Here is a 21,058-nt window from a genome sequence, read left to right on the forward strand (position 1 = left end):
CTTCTTTTAGGACCCTAGGGTGCAGATCATCTGACCATGAGGACTTATCAACCCTTAGTTCTAACAGTTTTCCCAGCACGTTTCCCCCAGTGATGGTTATTGTTTTAGGTCCTTCCCTTCCTTTCACCTCTTGACTTTCACATATCTTTGGTAAGTTTTCTAAATCTTCAATAGTGAAGACCAACACTAAATACCTGTTCGGCGCCTCCGCCATTTCCTTGTTTCCATCATCAATTCCCTCTCAGACTCAATTTCTAAGGGACTAACGATTACTTTAGTCACTCTATTCTTCTTAAATACTTGTAGAAACTCTCACTCTTTGCTATTTATATTACTAGCTCGTCAGGAAGATATAATAATTCTCAACATTATTGGAAGTTATTGAAAAATAGAGTAATAGTGGGATGTGTCTGTGTCTCAATATATGTGTTTGTGTAAGTCTTAATTGAATTAGAGGCAGCTAGTCTGGGTGCTTTGATGTAAGAGAAGGAGTTAGGTTTGAAATGCTAATTAGGTGAACATGGGAAAGTTTAGCAACACAGGGTGTCAAGGGAACATTTGCATTTTTAAATAAACTAGACAAAGGTTATTTTCAAAAGAGGGAATGAAATGTGTCACCTAAGCAGGTGAAGTTTAGAAACAGTGGGCCGGATTTTTACACGTCGGCGAGAGGGGGTGGGGCCCGCTCACCAACATGTAAATTGATGCGCGGTGATGTCGGGGGAACTCCCGACGTCACTGTGCCCCATTTAAATTTTCAGGAAGGCGGGTGCGCAACGAAATCAGCTGCGCGCCCGCCAACCTATCACTGGCCAATTGAGGCCATTGACAGAGGCTATTAAGTAATTAAAGGACCTGCTGCCTGTCCAACCTTAAGGTTGGCAGGCAGGCCAGGAGACCAGGCGTGAATTATAAAAAGCATGAAACCTCATCCATGGGCGGGATGAGGTTTCATGTGGCTTTTAAAAAATTTTAATAATGTTTTTGTGAAAATTATGGACATGTCCCAACATATTGTCACATGAGGGGACATGTTAGGGAAATTTTATTTTTAAATTTTTATCTTTTTGACATTTACAGCACACTCTTGATTTTGGGATATCCCCCCCCCCCCAACACCCGCACAGGGAGCGCCTTAATTGGCCTGCCCATGTAAATTAGGAGTGCCGATCGGAAGCGCGCCTGTGCGCACCAGCCATTTAACTTTCCCACCACCCCGCCCCCCCCACCCCCTGGTGGGGGGAAAATTCAGCCTTGTGTGTTTATTTTTCCCAAAGATTACAGGTAAAACTTAGTGCTATGAGAGGTTTTTATTATCAGGAAGATAAAGTCCAAAGACATAGTGAAACAATGGATATTTGCATTCAAAGGGGAAATATGTATAAAGGAGCAAAGGGTGTGTCCAATGGTAGGCATTTTTTAAGATCTTGCAAGTGTGAAAAAGCCTTCAGCATCTATGCCTCAAGCTGCTGTCCTTAAGGGGCTGAAGTTAAGAGAACTCACTTTGAATTCGACTTGTTCAGGGTATCATATTTCTTTGCCTGGGTCCTTTAAAATCTGTGTGTCTTACTGTTGCCTTAACAAAGGTGTAACTGGGAGTTAGATTGATTAGGGGGTTTGGAAGTTATCATAGTAGTAATTTGTAGATCTTTGTATGTATTTAAAAAAAATTCTATTATTAATAAATGTTTAATCTAGTTTTGTAAAAACCTATAAGACTTAGTGGTCTAAACTGAATTCAAGGCACACACCTCGAAATTTATACAAGTTGATAATTAGTTGTGACAGTTGTTTCAAGTTTCCCTCTAGGATTTAAACAGCTCAGCATTTACCATGTGCCGTGTCATAACATAGCTAGCCTTCTCTCATATTCTACTTCCTCCCTCTATTTTTTTTAAGTCATTCTTTGCTGGCTCTTAAAATCTGACCAAGCTTCTGACCTACCACTAATCTTAGCAGATTTGGAGTGTTTCTTTCAATTTGATACTATCCTCAACTTCCTCATTTAGCCATGGATGATGCGTCCTTCTCAAAGAATCTTTCTTTCTCACTGGGATAAATCTTTGCTGAGTTCTTTAATGTCTCATGCTATACCCATTGGAGTATCTTCACTTTCCTTCTGCAATGTACTGCAGCTGAATTAAAGAAATAAAAATTCAAAATCTTACATTTTTCCTTCGTGTGGATCTTCTTCACGGTCCTGCAAACACAATTCAGATTGGATATTCAAACAAAAATAATGAATTTGTACCTGTGCAATTGAGTAATAAAAGTTCCACGCATTCATTAAAAAACTGCACACAAAGTATCTTGAATATTTCTTCATAAATTTGCAACAATCTGAAGGTCATAGGACAAAATTAAAAAGAAAATTATCCCAATTTGTCAGCCTGACTCAACTGGTCATAATCAGGGCCTATTAAGGGGCTTTCATAATAAAAGAGGGAAAGATGATTCCTGAAAGACTGAAGGATAGCCCCCATTAAGAATAACAAGTAAGCAGATTTCTAGTGTAAGGCTCATTCGTTGGCCTCTTAACATCCTGAAGCTCACCTTTAGAGAAAATGACTGCTGAATTCAGACATTGGGTACTGCCCAAAACTAGGTTATCGACGGGACAAGCTATCTGAGGATTTTTGTGCCAAAGTCTCCAAAAACAGATCATGAAGGAGAAACTCTGACCTCACTGGTGGTGTTGATGGTGGTTGCAGGCATATATTCAGCAACTGCTCCTTAAGTGAGGACTTGCACTGGGTAGAAACATAGAAAAATAGGAGCAGGAGTTGGTCATTCAGCCATTCGAGTCTGCTCCACCATTCAATATCATGGCTGATCCTCTATCTCAATGCCATATTCCCTGCTCTCCCCATACCCTTGATGCCTTTAGTGTCTAGAAATCTATTTCCTTCTTAAACATATTCAGTGACTTGGCCTCCACAGCCTTCAGTGGTAGAGACATCCACAGGTTCACCACCCTCTGAATAAAGAAAGTTCTCTTCATCTCAGTCCTGAATGGCCTACCTCACATCCTCAGACTCTGTGAACCCTTGTTCTAGACCCCCACCCCCCCAGCTAGAGGAAACCCACTTGAAATAGCTTCTGTCACGGTATGTTTGAAAACTGGTTTTGCTTTTATGATATTGCTGGAAGCAAAGCAGAAAAGAAAATGTTTAACTGTTGGGAGTACTAGCTGACAAGTCTCTGAGGAAAATGATGACTCAAGTATTCAATACTCTCAAAATATATAGGGATATTTGGGGCAGAATGGGGCAAGTGTTGCTATAATCAATATGAAGATGTATTCAGATCAACCTTATCTAAGATGCACTGATCAACATCTCAATCGAGTAATTATTGATAGGCCTTTTGTAGATGTTTTAATGTTGCTGTCTTTCATTGCATAAGAAATTGTTTTTATCTTTCAGAGTGGGTTTACAATGACTAAGATTACAGATCAGAGTCTGAGTAGTATAAAGTTTGGGCATTTCTTATTCTATGATTAATGATTTATGATTCTACAATTTCAACTGGGATGATAGCATAGTGGTAATATTATTGGGCTACTTCCAGAGGACTGGACAAATGCTGTTAAGACAAAAGTTCAAATCCCAGCATGGGAGCTGGTGGAATATAAATTCAATTAATTAACAAATCTGGAATAAAAAAGCTAGTCTCAGTAATGGTAACTACAAAACAACTAGATTGTTGTAAAAACTCATCTGGTTCACTAATGTCATTTAAGGAAAATAAATCTACCAGTCTGTCCTACATGTGACTCTAGAAGCACAGCCATGTGGTTCACTCTTAACTGTCCCCTACCACCCAGTTGTTTCAAACTACTACAGCAAACTCAAAAAAGCCACTAACCATCAACCTAGACACCGAAAATGCCAAGACACACCCTGCTCAGTCAACCCTCAAAGTCCTGCTCACTAACATCTGGGAACTTGTGCCAAAATTTGAAGAGCTGGCCCTCAGACTGGCCAAGCAACAGCCTGACTTAGTCATACTCATCAAATCATACCTTGCAGCCAATGTCCCAGACTCCTTCATCACCATGCCTGGGTATGTCCAGCAGAACAGGACCAGCAGAAAAGGTAGCACAATGGTATTATACAGTTTGAAGCCTTCAACATTGATTTTGGACACCATCAAGTCTCAAGGCATCAGGTCAAACATGGTTCAGAAGTAGGGGTGTTTGCAGATGATCGTCATGTTCAGTATCATTCGCAACTCCTCATGCAGTAAGACCTGGGCAACATTCAGGCTTGGGCTGGTAAGTAGCAAGAACCATTCATACCAAAGTGCCAAGCAATGACCATCTCCAACAGGACAGAATCTAACCACTTCGCCTCAACGTTTAATGACATTACTATCACTGAAACCCTCCACCATCAACATCTTATGGGTTACCATTGACCAGAATCTGAACAGGACCAGGCATATAAATACTATGGCTACAAAAGCAATCAGAGGCTGGGAATTCTGTGGCATGTAACTCACCTCCTGAGGCCCCAAAGCCTGTCTGCCATCTACAAGGCACAAGTCAGGAGTATGATGGAATAAGCACTACTTGCTTGGATAAGTGTGGTTCCAACAACACTCAAGGAGCTCAACAACATACAGGACAAAGTAGCCCTCTTGACTGGCACCCCATCCTCCACTTTAAACATTCACTCCCTCCAATACTAATGCAGAGTGGCAACAGTGTGTACCATCTACAAGATATGCTGCAGCAACTCACCCAGACTCATTCAACAGTATCTTTCAAATCTGCGACCTCTACCACCAGGACAGACAAAGGCAGCTGACGCACTGAAACATCACCAACTGCAAGTTTCTAACGAAGCTGCACACCATCCTGACTTGGAACTATATCTGCATGCCTTCACTGTCACTGAATTAAAAACCTGGAACTCCCTTCCAAATAGCACTGTATCTAAAGACAATGGCTCATCACCACCTTCTCAAGAAAAATTAGGCATAGGCAATAAATGCTGGCCTTGCCAGTAGCCAAGAAACAAACGTAAAAATAAATCTGACCAACCTGCAATGGGCATTTAGAAAAGAGGTGAAATCTAAGTTAGGAACACGATGCAATTCTGCATGCGATTTCAACTAATTGGGATTAGTGTGCTCAATTACATAAAAGTCTGCCTATTACTTCAAAAGTTTGCAAAGAAATATCAGAAAAACTCAACTGGCTGTTTAGGCTAATATTTTCATGGGCTGTTGCAAACTACTCTATTTGTTTCTGCTTTAAACGATTTGGCAGATCAGCCAGTTTGGTAACTCAGACAGATACAAAGATATTTGTCACTACATTAATCACTTCTGAATTAATACAGGTTTGGAATGATAGTCTTACATTATAAATAAACCTGAGAATACACCTATGAGTCATACATTATAAATACACTCCATTCACCTGAGAAATCTATCCCAAAAACTGAAAGACAATGGATAACATTTCAACCCATAGGGAGTGGCCTTGGCTGCTTTCCTATTAAGTACAAGAAAGACACCTAGCAAGAGTTTGAATGATTGCCATGAATGAATGTTGGACAATATTTCCTAATCTACGACAACAATGTACTAAATATAAAGAAAATTCCAAACAGTCGTATTAATACAAACTTCAAGTTTAAGTCCCATCATTAATTGTATGAAGTAAATATGCTCTGTTAGCTAATTAACTGCAAACAAAAGTTCTTGCTATAATAATTCTCTATACATTTTATCTGTGTATCATAGGATTGGAGCCTTAACAAAAAATTCTCATCCAATTTCTTTGAACTTTTACTAATATTTCTAAAAGCAATGTCCCAGAACCTCTATACATTTCTAGAAATCAATGCTTCTGAATTACTCCAAATAGTTAAGCAAAAGTCACATAATTATGGAAAATTAACTGTACATAATTGCTCTAACAGCTTTTCTCAAGATTCCTAATTTTTACATTAGATGAAGAAAATGCTCAACATTTTCAGCTAAGTATTGTTGGCATGCATCTTGTGTGAGCAAAGAAGACATTGAAATCTTTAGAAGGATTTCGTTTTAGTTACTCACCACTTCCTCGACTAGATCCTCGACGATGAGGCCTTGCTCATCTGTTCGTAGGTTGGTCACCCACATCCATCCATCCTCCAGTTCATTGTGAACAATAAACATATCCCCCTTCAGAAAACTGCATAAACATAATACCTATGTTGAAACTGCAGTAACTAAACAATAAAACCATTTTCAAAATGAGATTAAATTGTCTACACCCTAGAATCTAAACAAACAGAACCTCTTGCAAGATAACCACATTAATTTGACATGGATGAGGCCTATTTTTATGAGCTAATTTTCCTGAGCAACCTTCCCAGGTAATCTGAGGTAGCATAACTGAGACTTTGCATAAAGATTTTGTTCAGAAAGTAAAAATTTAGACTAGGGAAACGCCATGATTTATTGTGCGTATGAAATGTGAGGAAAAACAGCTGCTTTCCTGAATTACCAGAAAACTCCTTTGTGATCTACTAGGCACAATGCCCTTCTCAAGGGCAGTTAGGGATGGGCAATAAATGAATCCCTAAGGATGGATGTATCTGTAAAAACTTAGACTGGAATTAAACTGGGAAATCAAACACATGCCATGCATCAAGTCAAAGATCACATTATAGCACTAAAGGCATCACATCAGCCTCAGGAGTTAGTTTGCAGACCCTCCTCTGCCAACAGCATAGATTATTTAATCCATACTGGAACTGTCTTCAATAGTGAAAGAAATGGGAATACAACCTGCTTTCAAGGAAGTCACACAAAGAATGTATACAAAGTATTGATCTCAGAGTGTAACCTATTCTACTCTCTATCAAACAAAATTAGGTTAGACTTCTAATTATTTGCCTATCCACATTCTGCATAAACTACAGCAGAATATAGCATCAGACATAAATATAATGGTTTACCAGTTTACAGTAGATAGTGCATAAATGATTTCCGTTAAGTGTTAGCAGCAGCTGTTTACATACTTTCTTCATTTATGGTCCAAGGCATAAGGAAAAGGAGCTAAAAGAGCAACACTCCAAAAATAAAAAAAATGACCTTTGATGAAATTAAAGCAAATTTCCACCGCACCCTCAGTCAAAACTTTACTTAACAGGTTTCTCAACTTGTGCTGGTAAACAGATACTATACATTTGGGCCTCAAGTTGACTTAATTCTGTTTGCCACAGTTAGTGGCATTGATTAATAAAACTGGTCTGAGTCACTCACACTACATCACATGGTAGTGACCTTCTCATGACCCCAGAAGCAACTTGCCATTCATACGCTCTCTCTTGTTGCCAGTTCAATTCTTCAAGGTAAGTTTCTCATACTATGTCAGCCTGATGCAAGTGGGTAAGCAAAAGTACATTTCACACCCTATCTATTAAAATTGTGTAAAGACAAGAGATCTTGTTGCTGTGGGTACTCAAAGTGAAAGAGTGAAACAGTCCACAATGGACGGGATGTAATAATGCTATGTGAACTGAGATTGTAGAGTGTCAGTCCAGTTCTGATTAGGCACGGACCTATTAGATAAAACCATTTCTAACAAATTATTTTGTAATTGTTCGAACAGATTCAAGGATGTTTGATGTGGGAGACAGAAAAAAAAGCAACACTAATGCAAAAAGGGATGAAGCACATCAATAGGCTGGAGCAGAGAGGTGTCCATCCGGCATCTGTCTGTACTGTAGTAACCTGGGAGTGTTTGATGCTGATGCTGGGTGACTGACATGGATATGCATTCCTCCGCTGTGACTTTCCTTACTATGATAAACTAGGAAAGAATCATTGATCAGGCACAAAGGCAAGTCCTCAGGTTAAACACAGGAGATAATGTAGCTCCTGTCACAAATTCCAGCCCCCTTCGCAGCCATTGTCTCAAACTGAACCAGATTGTTTGCAACTTCAGCATTCTGTGTGATCCTGAACTGAGCTTCCAACTCCATTTCCAATAACACCCAGCCTCCATACCATTGCTCACATCTTGCTGCCTCAACTCACCTGCAACCAAAACCACACCCTACCTTTGTGGGCTCCATATTTCATTTTCTGCTAATGAAGCTCTCATCCTCCACCCTCCTTAAATTTCAACTCCATCAAACTGGTGGGATGTTATTTGAAACCAAGTCCTGTTCACCCAAAACCTCTGTGCTCATCGACCTATTGTAGCTTCTTCTTCACCCAACTTTTTAAAATTCTCATCCTCCTACACAAACCCCTCATACCCTCAAGCCTCTTTGCCTTTGCAACCTTCTCAAGACTCTTAATTCTCCAAAAACAGTCTGGTCTCTTAAGGATTCACTATGTCCATCTTGGCACATTGGCAGCTGACTGTTCAGCCATCTAAAGTTCTGTAAATTCCCCAGGGTTTTTTTTACAATACATTAAAAGCTAGTCTCCATGTGTAAAAAATTATATAAAAAGCTAATAGAAACTGATACAGCACAAAAGTTATAGAACATAAAAGCCAGGGAGGTTTACTGCAATTATACAGGGCCTAGGTTAGACCTCAAGGGGAATACAAAGTTCCATTATGACAAGTCCATCATAGGAAGAACGTGTTATCCTTGTAGAAAGTGCAAAGTTGCTTCAGATGGAGGCTGGATTGCTCAAAACTGAAATTTTGGTTATATTCCTTTAAAGTGAGGAGGTTGTAGGATAATCTGATCAAAGTTTTTAACATAATAAAGAGAACAGATTGATAATTATTCTTTCCTCTATAGAAGAATTAGGAAAGAGGCTGTATAAACAACAAACTAAGTCAGTGGTCACGGTGATTTCTGACCGTACCCCTACAGGTGAATCTTAGTGTAACACATTAATGATTATTAAGCATCATGGTGAATTACAGGATGCTCATTATTTTAACTTAATTCATATCAGCCTCATTTCATTCATTAACACATTCTGCTATTTTACCTTTATGCCATTATCAACACCTTCTTTAGTCTTTAACACTACCATTAACACTCCCTTTGTCCTGTGTCCTTGACAGCTTTGTCAAATTTCTCCTTAGTTCCCATCTATCCCTGACCTTCCATTTTGCTCCACCCGCCTTAAACAGTATAATATCCATCACATTTCTACTTCTCTTTAGCTCTGAAGATGATTTTGACTCGAAACGTTAACTGCCAGATGCTGCCAGACCTGCTGAGTTTTTCCAGCATTTTCTGTTTTTATTTCAGATTTCCAGCATCCACAGTATTTTGGTTTTATCATTTCATTCATTGTCTGCTTGGCCCACCTTTGGAGTGATTGAAAAGCACACCTGCAAGAGACATGAATATCCAGTGTAGAACACAAGAGGGTGCTATCGTTATATTCCTCAGTTATGCTTTCATTCAAGTTGATAAAAGGGAGCATGAGTCAATTCCGTAAAAGACAAACATGCCGACTAATTACAAGCATAACTGACGCCATTTAACACAAGACACATCTACGCCTGATCCAAAGCTGTAACACTGGTTTTAAATAAATGCTACATAGATTATGTCTAGATTATGACCCAGAAAGCCAAAGATGCAAAATCAGTTTAAAAAAAGATTCTTATTTGGAAAGTAAGAATATTGAATAAAGAAAAGGAAAGAAAATGACATTGAAAAGACAGAACTGGTAAGGCTTATAAAGGTAGAACTGGTTTGATGAGGCAAAAGGCCCACCGTTATTCTGATGTTTTGATTTCCTTCCACCAAATTTGGTTTTGAGAAAGCATCCTGAAATGTTTCAGAGAGCTGTAAACAAGAAACTAGAAGGGTGGCCAAAGCTTCGCCAAAGAAGTCAGTTTTAAGAATGGTCATAAAAGGAGATGGCAGTGGAGAGGCAGATGGACTTGCATTAGGTGTCAGCTTGGCTTAGTGACAGTACATTTGAGAAGAGTATGGATTCAAGACCCACTGCAGAACTTAAGCACATAGAACTGCAAACAAATGTAGGTTAGGAAGGTGCTGCATTATCAGAAGCTCCACCTTTGGAACGAGACATTAAACTAAGGGCCCCCTTATTCAACCAAACAGAAAAGATCTCATGGCATAATTTATACAATTGTGGCTAAGATCCATCCTTCAAACAGTACCACCAAAAAAATAATTAATTTGTTACACATCTCAAAGCTGTTAGAGGGAATTAGTTTATATAAATATACGCGTAACAACAACTACAAAAAGTAACTCTGGCTATGAAGAACTTTGGGATGTTCAAAGACATGAAGGACATGCAAGTTTGATCCTTTTCTGGAAGCAATTCAATCAATGGCATTAAGTTGATTGAAGGGAGAGCGAGTATTTAAGAGATCTTAATCAGAGGAATAAAGAGAGATTTCAGGGATGGGGAAAATGGAGATTACAGTATTGAATTAAGTTACAGAAATAAGAAAGAGCAAGGTCATGCATCAATTTAAACAAAAGGGTGACAAATTTAGACCAGAGTCACTGGGGGAACAGGAAGCCAAGGTTCCCATTTGATGCAGTTGAGCCAGATCCAACATTGAACAGCTGAGCCAGTTTTGCTCAAGAATGCACTCCTTGGGCTTCAGACAACAAAGATGAATAACATACTACAGGGTTTGGAGGCAGTAAATGCTTTTCTAGGGACAAAGGCATTGAAGGTGGTAGTGAAGGAGTGGTTCAGAAAGGCAACAATTTCAAGACACACCAGAGTAAATGGAAAGTCAAAGACTAGGCAGATGGGAGCGACTTGGGAAAAGAGTTTCTTCCAAGATTTGATGTGAAGCAAGTAGTTGAAATAGGTAGTGGATTACAGTTCCAGCTTAAACTTAGATTTTCTCCAACATGCAGGAGATAGTGGCATGAATGTGTTCTACTTGGTCTGGGAGCACTGGATATTGTACATGGTGCTGTGCTCAAGATGAACTCTCACTTTGTCAAGTTCAAGAATTCACCAAAAGATGTGTTTAGTGAAATTCTTTATCCATCTGGGAAAAATAAATTTATTTGAGTAACTTACCTAATTTCATCTGTATCTGGAACTTTGGTGTATGGCAAGATGGCTCGAACTCTCCTTCTATCCTCAACAGGCTATAATTTTGGATAGGAAAAACAATTCTTAATTTTTACAAATGAAAAAATAAAAAATAGAAGCTAAAAAATTTGCTTTATTATATGAAGCATATTATGACTGATTTAACATATCCCACTTTATTTACTGTATCTTCTAAATCATTAAACAGCCAGGTGTCAAATTCTTTTCCAATAGACAAAACACATCTAATTCAACCAATCCATTTGGATTGACATTATTTCCCACAGTGAACATCTTTCACTTGCACACCTCATTACAGAATAGTGCCTTAGAAATCAAGGAATTGAAAATTTCGGAGTAAAAACAGGAATGGACACCATGCTTAATCATCAACAATTTAAACTACCTGGAAATACAGCCAAAGTAATCCATCACTAAGGCCAATTAATTTAAATTCAATTACGTAGCAAGAAAATTCATTGCACAGGTAAAAATTTAAATTGGTATTTAAGACAATAAAGGGCAATTATCATATGTGTTACCTGCCTATCTATTTCAGAGGGCTACTAGACTGAAATTATATTAAAAGTTTTGCTTGAAAAGGAATATTGAAGACTTTGAGAAGCATGCATTAAAGTGGAATTAGACTAGGTGACATGAGAAGAAAAGCAGCAGAACATAGTGACGGGCCAAATGGTCCATTTCCATGTAACATAGCATTTTATGGTTCTGCGAAATAAAGCTACCATCTTCCACACAAACTTATAGTACACTGGTATTCAAGCAACTGTAAAATATAGATTAATTGTTTTATATGGTTAGTTTTATTGATATGCTATAGGATTATTCCATCTAGCAACGGCTTTACTTAAACAGGCACAGCTCAAAAGAAAAATAAAGAGCATGTTTTTTAAGATAAGCGGTATCATGGTAACAGGGCATGATTCACCAAGTGATAAACTCTCCAATTTCAAGTCATTCACACTGTTTTTGCCTGATCCATGAAAAAGAACAAGAAGACAGATATCAATTCTAACGAAGTTTACAAAGAAAAAGTAAAATGAGACAACACGCACTGTCTACAGAATGAAAACCTTATATGGTGATCCATTATTTTCATTTGACATTTTGCTCAGTAATGAAACCTGACTAGTCAGGCTGGTGAGACCCATAGGAGCAGAAATAGGGCATTCAGTCCATCGAGTCTGCTTCACCATTCAATAAGATCACAACTGATCTGATAATCCACAACTCCACTTTCCTGCCTTTGCACCATAACCCTTGGTTCCCTTACTGATGAAAAATCTGTCTATCTCAGCATTTAGTATACTTAACAACCCAGCCTCTACAGTAAAGAATTCCACAGATTCACCACTCTCAGAGGAGAAATTCCTCCTCATCCATCTTAAATGGGCGACCCCTTACTCTGAGATTATGCTCTCTGGTCCTAGACTCTCCCACAAGGGGAAACAACCGCTCAGCATCTACCCTGTCAAGCCCCCTAAAAATCTTATCTTTCAATAAGGTGGCCTCTCATCCTTCTAAGCTCCAATGAGTATAGGCCCAACCTAGTCAACCTCTTCTCATAAGAAAATCCTTCCATTCATGGGATCAACCTAGTGGGCCTTCTCTGGACTGCCTCTAATGCTAGTATATCCTTCCTTAGATAAGGGGACCAAAACTGTCTACAGTATCCTAAGAGTGGTCTAACTACTATCTTGCATAGTTTTAGCAAGGCTTCGCTAATTTTATACTCCATTCCCTTTGAAATCAAGGCCAACATTCCCTTTGCCTTCCCTATTACCTGAACTTCCGTGTTAGCCCTTTGCGATTCATGCACGAGGACCCCAAATCCTTCTGTGCTGCAACTTTCTGTAGTCTTTCTCCATTTAAATAATATTCAGCTCTTCTATTCTTCCTGTCTAAGTGAATAACCTCACATTTTCCCACATTATATCCCATCTACCAAGTTTTTGACCACTGAATTAGCCTTCTATATCCCTCTGTGGTCTCTGTGTCATCCTAACCATTTGCCTTCCCACCTATTTTTGTCTCATCTGCAAACTTGGTGATAGTACATTCACTTCCCTCATTCAAGTCATTAATATGTAATGTAAATAATTGTGGCCCCAGCACTAATCTCTGTGGCACCCTACTAGCTACAGGTTGCCATTCTAAAAATGCCCCCCTTATCCCAACTGTGTCCTCTATTAGTTAGCCAATACTCTATCCATGCTCATATATTACCCCCAACACCATGGGCTCGTATCTTATTAAGTAGCCTTATGTGTGATACTTTATCGAATGCCTTTTGGAAATCCAAATATGTTACAACTACTGGTTCCCCTTTATCTATCCTGCTTGTTACTTCCTCAAAGAATTCTAATATATTTGTCAAGCATGATTTCCCCTTCATGAAGCCATGCTGACTCTGCTTGATTAGATTATATATTTCTAAATGCTCTGCTATTACACACTTCATAATAGACTCTAACATTTTCCCAATGACAGATGTTAAGCTAACTGGCCTATAGTTAGCTGTTTTTTGTCTCCCTCCCTTTTTGAATAAGGGTGCTGCATTGGCAGTTTTTCAAACCTCTGGGACTTTCCCAGAATCTAAGGATTCTTGGAAGATTATTACCAGTGCATCCACTATCTCTGTAGCTACTTCTTTAATCTCCTAGGATGCAGCCCATCAGGTCCAGGGGACTTATCGACCTTTAGCCCCATTAGTTGGGGAGGGCAAAGGAGATAGGTCAGGGGAATACAGTCAGGTTGAAAATCAAGACCTATAAATCTGAAATTCAAATAAGTGATTAAACCTGGAAATGTCATTTAGGTGATTTCAAGCTGGATTTTACAAGTCTGTAGGTGAAACAAAGCATAAAGGAAGTAAGAAGTTCCACAGTCTCCATGTCCTGAGAATTTCAACACAGTTGTATGCAGTCTTTCAGGTTGTTGATGAATGTTAAGGAATTATCAGCAAAGAGTAAATAGGCTTTGGTGAAAAGTAATAGTGGTCTAAATACAGAGAAGAAACAGATTGGGAGAAGGAGAACTACATTAATGGAAAAAGCCAGCTGATGACGCAACAACTCAGGCAATAGGATCTCAAAAGGAAACTAAATATGTACAATACTAATCCTAGCAGCAAATCATGTGGGTTTGGAGAAGGATTTCCTATGTGCAGTGCATAACTCCAATGTTCTTTCTATAAAGCAATTTCTTTCTCGTAAAAGCAAATTAAATAAGATCACTCCACTACTACTACTCAAGGCTGACACTCCAATGCAGTAGTGAGGGAGAACTGCAATATACAAGGCTGCAATGTCTTTCAGATGAGACGCTAAACTGAGGCCCCCTCTGCTCTCTCAGGTGGATATAAAAGATACCATGGTACTATTTTGAAGAGAGCAAGGGAGTTATCTCCAATGTCCTTCCCAATATTTATCTCTCAATCAACACCACAAAAGCAGATTAAGTGGCTATTATCACTGCTGTTTGTGGGAGCTATGTGCAAAATTGACTGCTGCATTTCCTACATTACTTTAATGACTATACTTCATAAAGTATTTAATTGGCTATATAGCGCTTTGAGATGTCTAGCAGTCATGAAAAGTACTTTCTTTGCCAGTTTTTTGAGAGATAAATTATCAAGTGCTGTTTTCCTAGAAACAAGTCACCACAACTGTCATAGGCACTTGCTCAAGTGTGTGCCAATCGCCCCTTTAAGCAGTTTTTTTTAATGGGAGTTGATGCTCACTGTCCCATATCTAGTTATACAAAAGCATAATCTGGGGATAACATGCCTTTATGATTTGGAACAGACACTTGTGCCTTTTGCACATAGGTTTCTTCAATCTCTCCAAGTGTGGATTGAGGTAATATCAGGTGAGATGAAGTTTAGTTTGAATGTAAACTGTTTCATAAAGAGCAATAAGTGTGGACAGAATTGATTAGTTCAACTTGTGTTTAAGTTTTGATACAAAATAAAGAACATGCAGCACTTCTTCTACAAAAATGGGATGTCTTACTTAAACAGAGTAATATCTTTGCAGTCTGACTGGGTGGTTTAAGAGATAACCTTGATTATGACTTACAGGCTTTTGAACCCAGTAGATGACAGATGAAACAAGGACACAAACAACGAGAAAGAAAATAGCAACTACAAAACTTAAGTTTCAACTTGCCATCTGGGCTCTGCAATCCTTTTGCTGCTCCACTACCATACAAATCACTTCTGAGATATTATCATGAAGGCCTTCAACTTCTATTTTCCACTCTTGCTTCTGAATCACATGGTACCAGGTTCAAGTCTAACTCCAGGGCTTGGGCACAAAAATCAAGACTGACATTCCAGTGCCATGTTGATGGAGCACTGCACTGTTGGAGGTCCCATATTTCAGATGATATGATAAACCAAATCCGAATCTGCCTGCTCAGATGGATGGAAAAGATCCCATGGCACAATTTCGAGGAAGAGCAAGTGAGTTATCCCAAATGTCCTAGTCAATATTTATCCCGCAGTTAACATCTCAAAAAACAGGTTATTTGGTCATTATCACATTACTGTTTGTGGGACTTTGCTGAGCGCATTCTGGTGGCCGCATTTCCTACATTACGACACTGACAACAATTCATAGTGTTTCACCGCTGCAAAGTGCTTTGAGACATTAGTGTTTTTGAAAAGCGCTGTATAAATGGAAGTTTTTCTTTCTTTCCCATTGGCAGCCTTTTCAATTCTCTACACCAAGAAAGTCTGTTCTTTTCACAAAAGCTGATTGACCTTGTACAACATGGTTCCAACAATTTCTGTTTTTAAATTGTGGATTTAGTTCAGGAAATCGGTGTATTTCAAAATAATTAAAAGTAGTTTTTTCTGCTGAAGTCTTTGTGCAGTAATTGCTATCACTTGGCAGAATTCTCACCTCCCTTGGTGACATTAAGTGACAACTGTCTTATAGTAATAGGCAAACATATTTGATACACCAATACATGTTCTAAATTACAATGGCATTAGTTGATGTCAATTTTCCAATTCTCTCTAATCTTTGACTCTAATCCCCATATATTTCACACACTGCTTATTTAGCTGTTAAATAATTTGAGTTCTAAGAAGCCAATTGGTTATGTGACCTGGCTAATGTGACCAATGAGATTACGTGATCCTCAGAATTTTATACCATGCACATTGCAGTAACAGGTGAAACAAAAAAACTGCAGATGTTTGAAATCTGAAACAACAGAGAAAATGCTGGAAACACTCAGCAAATCAGGAAACATTTGCAAAAAAAAAAACATTAATATTTCACATATAGCCCTTCATTATGTTATCAGATTCAAATCCCTCAGGGTCTCCATCATGTTCTGATGCTTCAATATTCTTTCCAAATTCCAAACATAGACTGAGATAGTTACTCTCTGCAAGTCCTCTGGTCACTCCTTCTCACATGCTAACTTCAGACCCCAGCTCTCCCAGTTCCAATCCAATTCCCAAAATTCCCAATCCCACCCCTCTCCCCTCACCACCCCCACCTCCACTTACTAATGCCTAGATGGACTTCAGAGGTCAAGAACAAATAAATGCACATTGTTCCCAGTGGAGGAACAACCATATAAGTAAACCTTGAAAGAATTAATGCTCTCCCCTTGCAAATACTAAAATCATTGATAATTCAATAAAAAAAAATCTCCCTCATTCAGAGAATGCAAGGTGTACTTCACCAGGATTCAAAACTAATTGATCAGATTTTGCTCTCGGTTCTAGCCACTCATTACACTTACTCATTGGCTTTCTATGGGATTTTGCACGAGAACTTACTGTGACCCCGCTGCAGGAGGTTTGGATCCTGTGAGAGCTAGACAATAAAATGCATATTTCCTTACAATTCTTCAGTTTGACTGGTTAATAACTAGCGCATTGTTTCAACCAGGAAGTGCAAGTTAATTCAATACTAAATTATGTACAAAGAGCAAAAGAGAAGGAAAAAAAACAGCCGGATTTACACAGAAAGAGTAAAAAAAACACTTTTATCTCTAACAATAATTAAAATATGAAGGACTGTGGCTCTACATTTGGAAAAGTTAATTTTCAGTGCCAGAGAGATTGTTTCATAGTAATTATGACTTGTTGCAACATTAAAAATGTATTCACACTGCAATAGACAGGCCCAAACATTTTCTGCTGAGGTTAGGAGGTATCTGTCACAAAGGCACAGCAACTTCAACCATTCCATACATTACAATATCAAGTCTCTCGGCAAGATACTATGGCCATATTGCATCGCTTTGCAGGGCAACTTGGATAGCTGTTTCCAGACTTCTGCATTTAACTGAACACATGCATTCGTTGGAAGGTACTGTCCAATTTATATTTTAACCAAAGCGAATGCTGTTGCCTCACCCTTATATCTACAGCAAAGTCTTGCCCAATATTTAAAAAATTATGGGTTGAAGAAGAAACTGTACCTGCACATTAACTGCTTAATACGCAAATACTCTCCAGTGTCTCAGCAGCAGAGGGCTAAGTTTAGGGCTGCCACCTTTTGGGATCCCTGTTACAGAAAATCCCCTCTTAACACTTCCATTTCTGCATCTGGGTTGAGAAATTAGACCATAAGACACAGGAGCAGAAATTAGGCCATTTGGCCCATAGAGTTTGCTCCATCATTCAATCATGGCTGATAAGTTTCTCAACCCCTTTTCCCGCCTTCTCCCCGTAACCTTTGATCCCATTACCAATCAAGAATCTATCTATCTCGGTCTTAAATACACTCAATGACCTGGCCTCCACAGCCTTCTGTGGCAATGAATTCCATAGATTCACCACTCTCTGGCTAAAGAAGTTTCTCCTCATCTCTGTTCTAAAAGGTTTTCCCTTTACTGAGGCTGTGCCCTCGGGTCCTAGTCTCTCCTACTAATGGAAACATCTTTTCCACATCCACTCTATCCAGGCTTTTCAGTATTCTGTAAGTTTCAATCAGATTCCCCCTCATCCTTCTAAACTCCATTGACTATAGACCCAGAGTCCTCAAACATTCCTCATATGTTAAGCCTTTCATTCCTGGGATCGTTCTCGTGAACCTCCTCTGGACCCTCTCCAGGGCCAGAACATCCTTCCTGAGATATGGGGCCTAAAATTGCTCACAATATTCTAAATGTGGTCTGACAAGAGCCTTATAAAGCCTCAGCAGCACATCCCTGCTTTTATATTCTAGTCCTCTCCAAATAAATGCCAACATTGCATTTGCCTTCCTAACTACCAACTCAACCTGCAAGTTAACCTTAAGAGAATCCTGGACTAGAACTCCCAAGTCCCTTTGCACTCCAGATTTCTGAATTCTCTCTTCATTTAGAAAATAGTCTATGCCTCTATTCTTCCTACCAAAGTGCATGACCTCACACTTCCCCACATTGTATTTCATCTGCCACTTCTTTGCCCATTCTCCTAACCTGTCCAAATCCTTCTGCAGCCTCCCTGCCTCCTCAATACTACCTGTCCCTCCACCTATCTTTGTATCATCTGCAAACTTAGCCAGGATGCCCTCAGTTCCTTAATGTATAAAGTGAAAAGTTGTGGTCCCAACACTGACCCCTGCAAAACTCCACGAGTCACCGGCCACCAGCCTGAGAAGGACCCCCTTATCCCCACTCTCTGCCTCCTGCCAGACAGCCAGTCTTCTATCCATGCTAGTACCTTGCCTCTAACACCATGGGCTCTTATCTTACTGAGCAGTCTCATGTGCGGCACCTTGTCAAAGGCCTTCTGGAAGTCCAAGTAGATAACATCCATTGGCTTTCCTTTGTCTAACCTACTTGTTACCTCCTCAAAGAATTCTAACAGATTTGTCAGGCATGACTTCCTCTTGATGAAACCATGCTGACTTTGCCCTATTTTACCATGCACTTCCAAGTATTCTGAAATCTCATCCTTAATAATGGACTCTAAAATCTTATCAACGAGCGGTCAGGCAAATCGGCCTGTCATTTCCTGTCTTTTGCCTCACTCCCTTCTTAAACAGGGGGGTTACATTACCGATTTGCCAGTCTTCTGAGACCCTCCCTGACTCCAGTGATTCCTGAAAGCTCACCACTAACGCCTCCACTATCTCTTCAGCTATCTCCTTCAGAACTCTGGGGTGTAATCCATCTGGTCCAGGTGATTTATCCACCTTCAGACCTTTCAGTTTTCTTAGCACCTTCTCCTTAGTAATGGCCACCATACTCAACTCTGCTCCCCAGACTCTCTTGAACTTTGGGAAAAAGAACGAGGCAGAGGAGATAGAGAGGGGATACTGAAAGAGAGTGCCTAAAAGAATGAGGAGGGAAGAAAACACAAGTGCGCGAACAAGGAGACTGCAAAAAAGGTTCAGTGAAAGAGGACTTCTTTAATCACCCTGCTTTTCATTTGCCTGTTATGTTTGTGTTTACATTGGTCCAAGACTAACATTGCTGAATTATAATTTATACACTTACCTCTGGAGGTGCTACAGGAAACAGAAGCTTCTCTCCTTTTAGTAAACAGGACACATGGCTGTAGTATCCAATCAGGTCTGAAAGGGAGGAAAACCGCCGTCCACCGATGTAATAATCACCACACATTGCAATGATCCTAGAAGAAGCACAACAATGCAACTGAGTTATAATGTTAAGGCAACTTAAACAATTAATTAATTGATGTAACTTGCAACAGACTAGTGTAACTAATTTACCCAATTTTCCCAATTTAAAAACATTAAGGCAGTTTTCTGACGTGGGTAAAAACTAATAGCAGTTGTGAGGCAAGGACAGTGGCTGTTAATATAATCATTAGATTTCCTCCTTGAGATGGTTACAAGGAAATTGAGGATTTGGACAATACAGTTGATCAAGGAAAGTGGACTCTCAGTCCTCAGACTTCAAGTCACAATATGAGTCTATGCATCAAAACTTCTAAATTGCCTTTAAGAAAGGTAAAAAAGGTCAAAATGCAACAATTCCAACGTGCTACAGTAGCACAAAAATTCTGAAACTGCTGCCTCCAGACCTCAGTCCATCTGAAAAGCACTTGGATGCACAACCACCTAATTATATGCAGAATTACCTGGAAAAACTCAGCAGGTCTGGCAGCATCGGCGGAGAAGAAAAGAGTTGACGTTTCGAGTCCTCATGACCCTTCGACAGAACTTGAGTTCGAGTACAAGAAAGAGTTGAAATATAAGCTGGTTTAAGGAAGCAGTGATAGAAGCAGACCATCAAAAGATGTCAACAACAATAGAACAAAAGAACACATAGGTGGTAAAGTTGGTGATATTATCTAAACGAATGTGCTAATTAAGAATGGATGGTAGGGCACTCAAGGTATAGCTCTAATGGGGGTGGGGAGAGCATAAAAGATTTTAAAATATTTAAAAATAATGGAAATGGGTGGGAAAAGAAAAATCTATATAATTTATTGGAAAAAAAAAGGAAGGGGGAAACAGAAAGGGGGTGGAGATGGGGGAGGGAGCTCAAGACCTAAAGTTGTTGAATTCAATATTCAGTCCGGATGGCTGTAAAGTGCGTAGTCGGAAGATGAGGTGTTGTTCCTCCAGTTTGCGTTGAGCTTCACTGGAACAATGCAGCAAGCCAAGGACGGACATGTGGGCAAGAGAGCAGGGTGGAGTGTTAAAATGGCAAGCGACAGGGAGGTTTGGGTCATTCTTGCGGACAGACCGCAGGTGTTCCGCAAAGCAGTCGCCCAGTTTACGTTTGGTCTCTCCAATGTAGAGGAGACCACATTGGGAGCAACGAATGCAGTAGACTAAGTTGGGGGAAATGCAAGTGAAATGCTGCTTCACTTGAAAGGAGTGTTTGGGCCCTTGGACGGTGAGGAGAGAGGAAGTGAAGGGGCAGTTGTTGCATCTTTTGCGTGGGCATGGGGTGGTGCCATAGGAGGGGGTTGAGGAGTATGGGGTGATGGGTGATGAACTCTTCTTCCGCCGTCCTCGTCTCCGGGCTCACCCCCCTGGGCAGGAGCCCTCTCCCAGCCCAACGGACCCCCCCACCCATCTCCAACACTCTC

General features: G+C 39.7%; 1 protein-coding gene across 1 annotated transcript in view; it reads right to left on the reverse strand.

The window, feature by feature from the left end:
* The window catches only part of LOC121277424 (ras GTPase-activating protein 1-like), a 218,317-nt gene that overhangs the window by 149,596 nt on the left and 47,663 nt on the right, over positions 1 to 21,058 (reverse strand). Inside the window, exons 3-6 of the mRNA XM_041186867.1 lie at positions 19,492 to 19,627; positions 11,002 to 11,072; positions 6,070 to 6,187; positions 2,169 to 2,200 (exon numbers count right to left, since the gene is read on the reverse strand). Of these exons, the coding sequence (XP_041042801.1) occupies positions 2,169 to 2,200; positions 6,070 to 6,187; positions 11,002 to 11,072; positions 19,492 to 19,627 (357 nt within the window). The remainder of the gene's footprint in view (positions 1 to 2,168; positions 2,201 to 6,069; positions 6,188 to 11,001; positions 11,073 to 19,491; positions 19,628 to 21,058) is intronic.

The sequence above is a fragment of the Carcharodon carcharias genome, chromosome 4, assembly GCF_017639515.1.
Source record: "Carcharodon carcharias isolate sCarCar2 chromosome 4, sCarCar2.pri, whole genome shotgun sequence".
Classification (NCBI taxonomy): Eukaryota; Metazoa; Chordata; class Chondrichthyes; order Lamniformes; family Lamnidae; genus Carcharodon; species Carcharodon carcharias.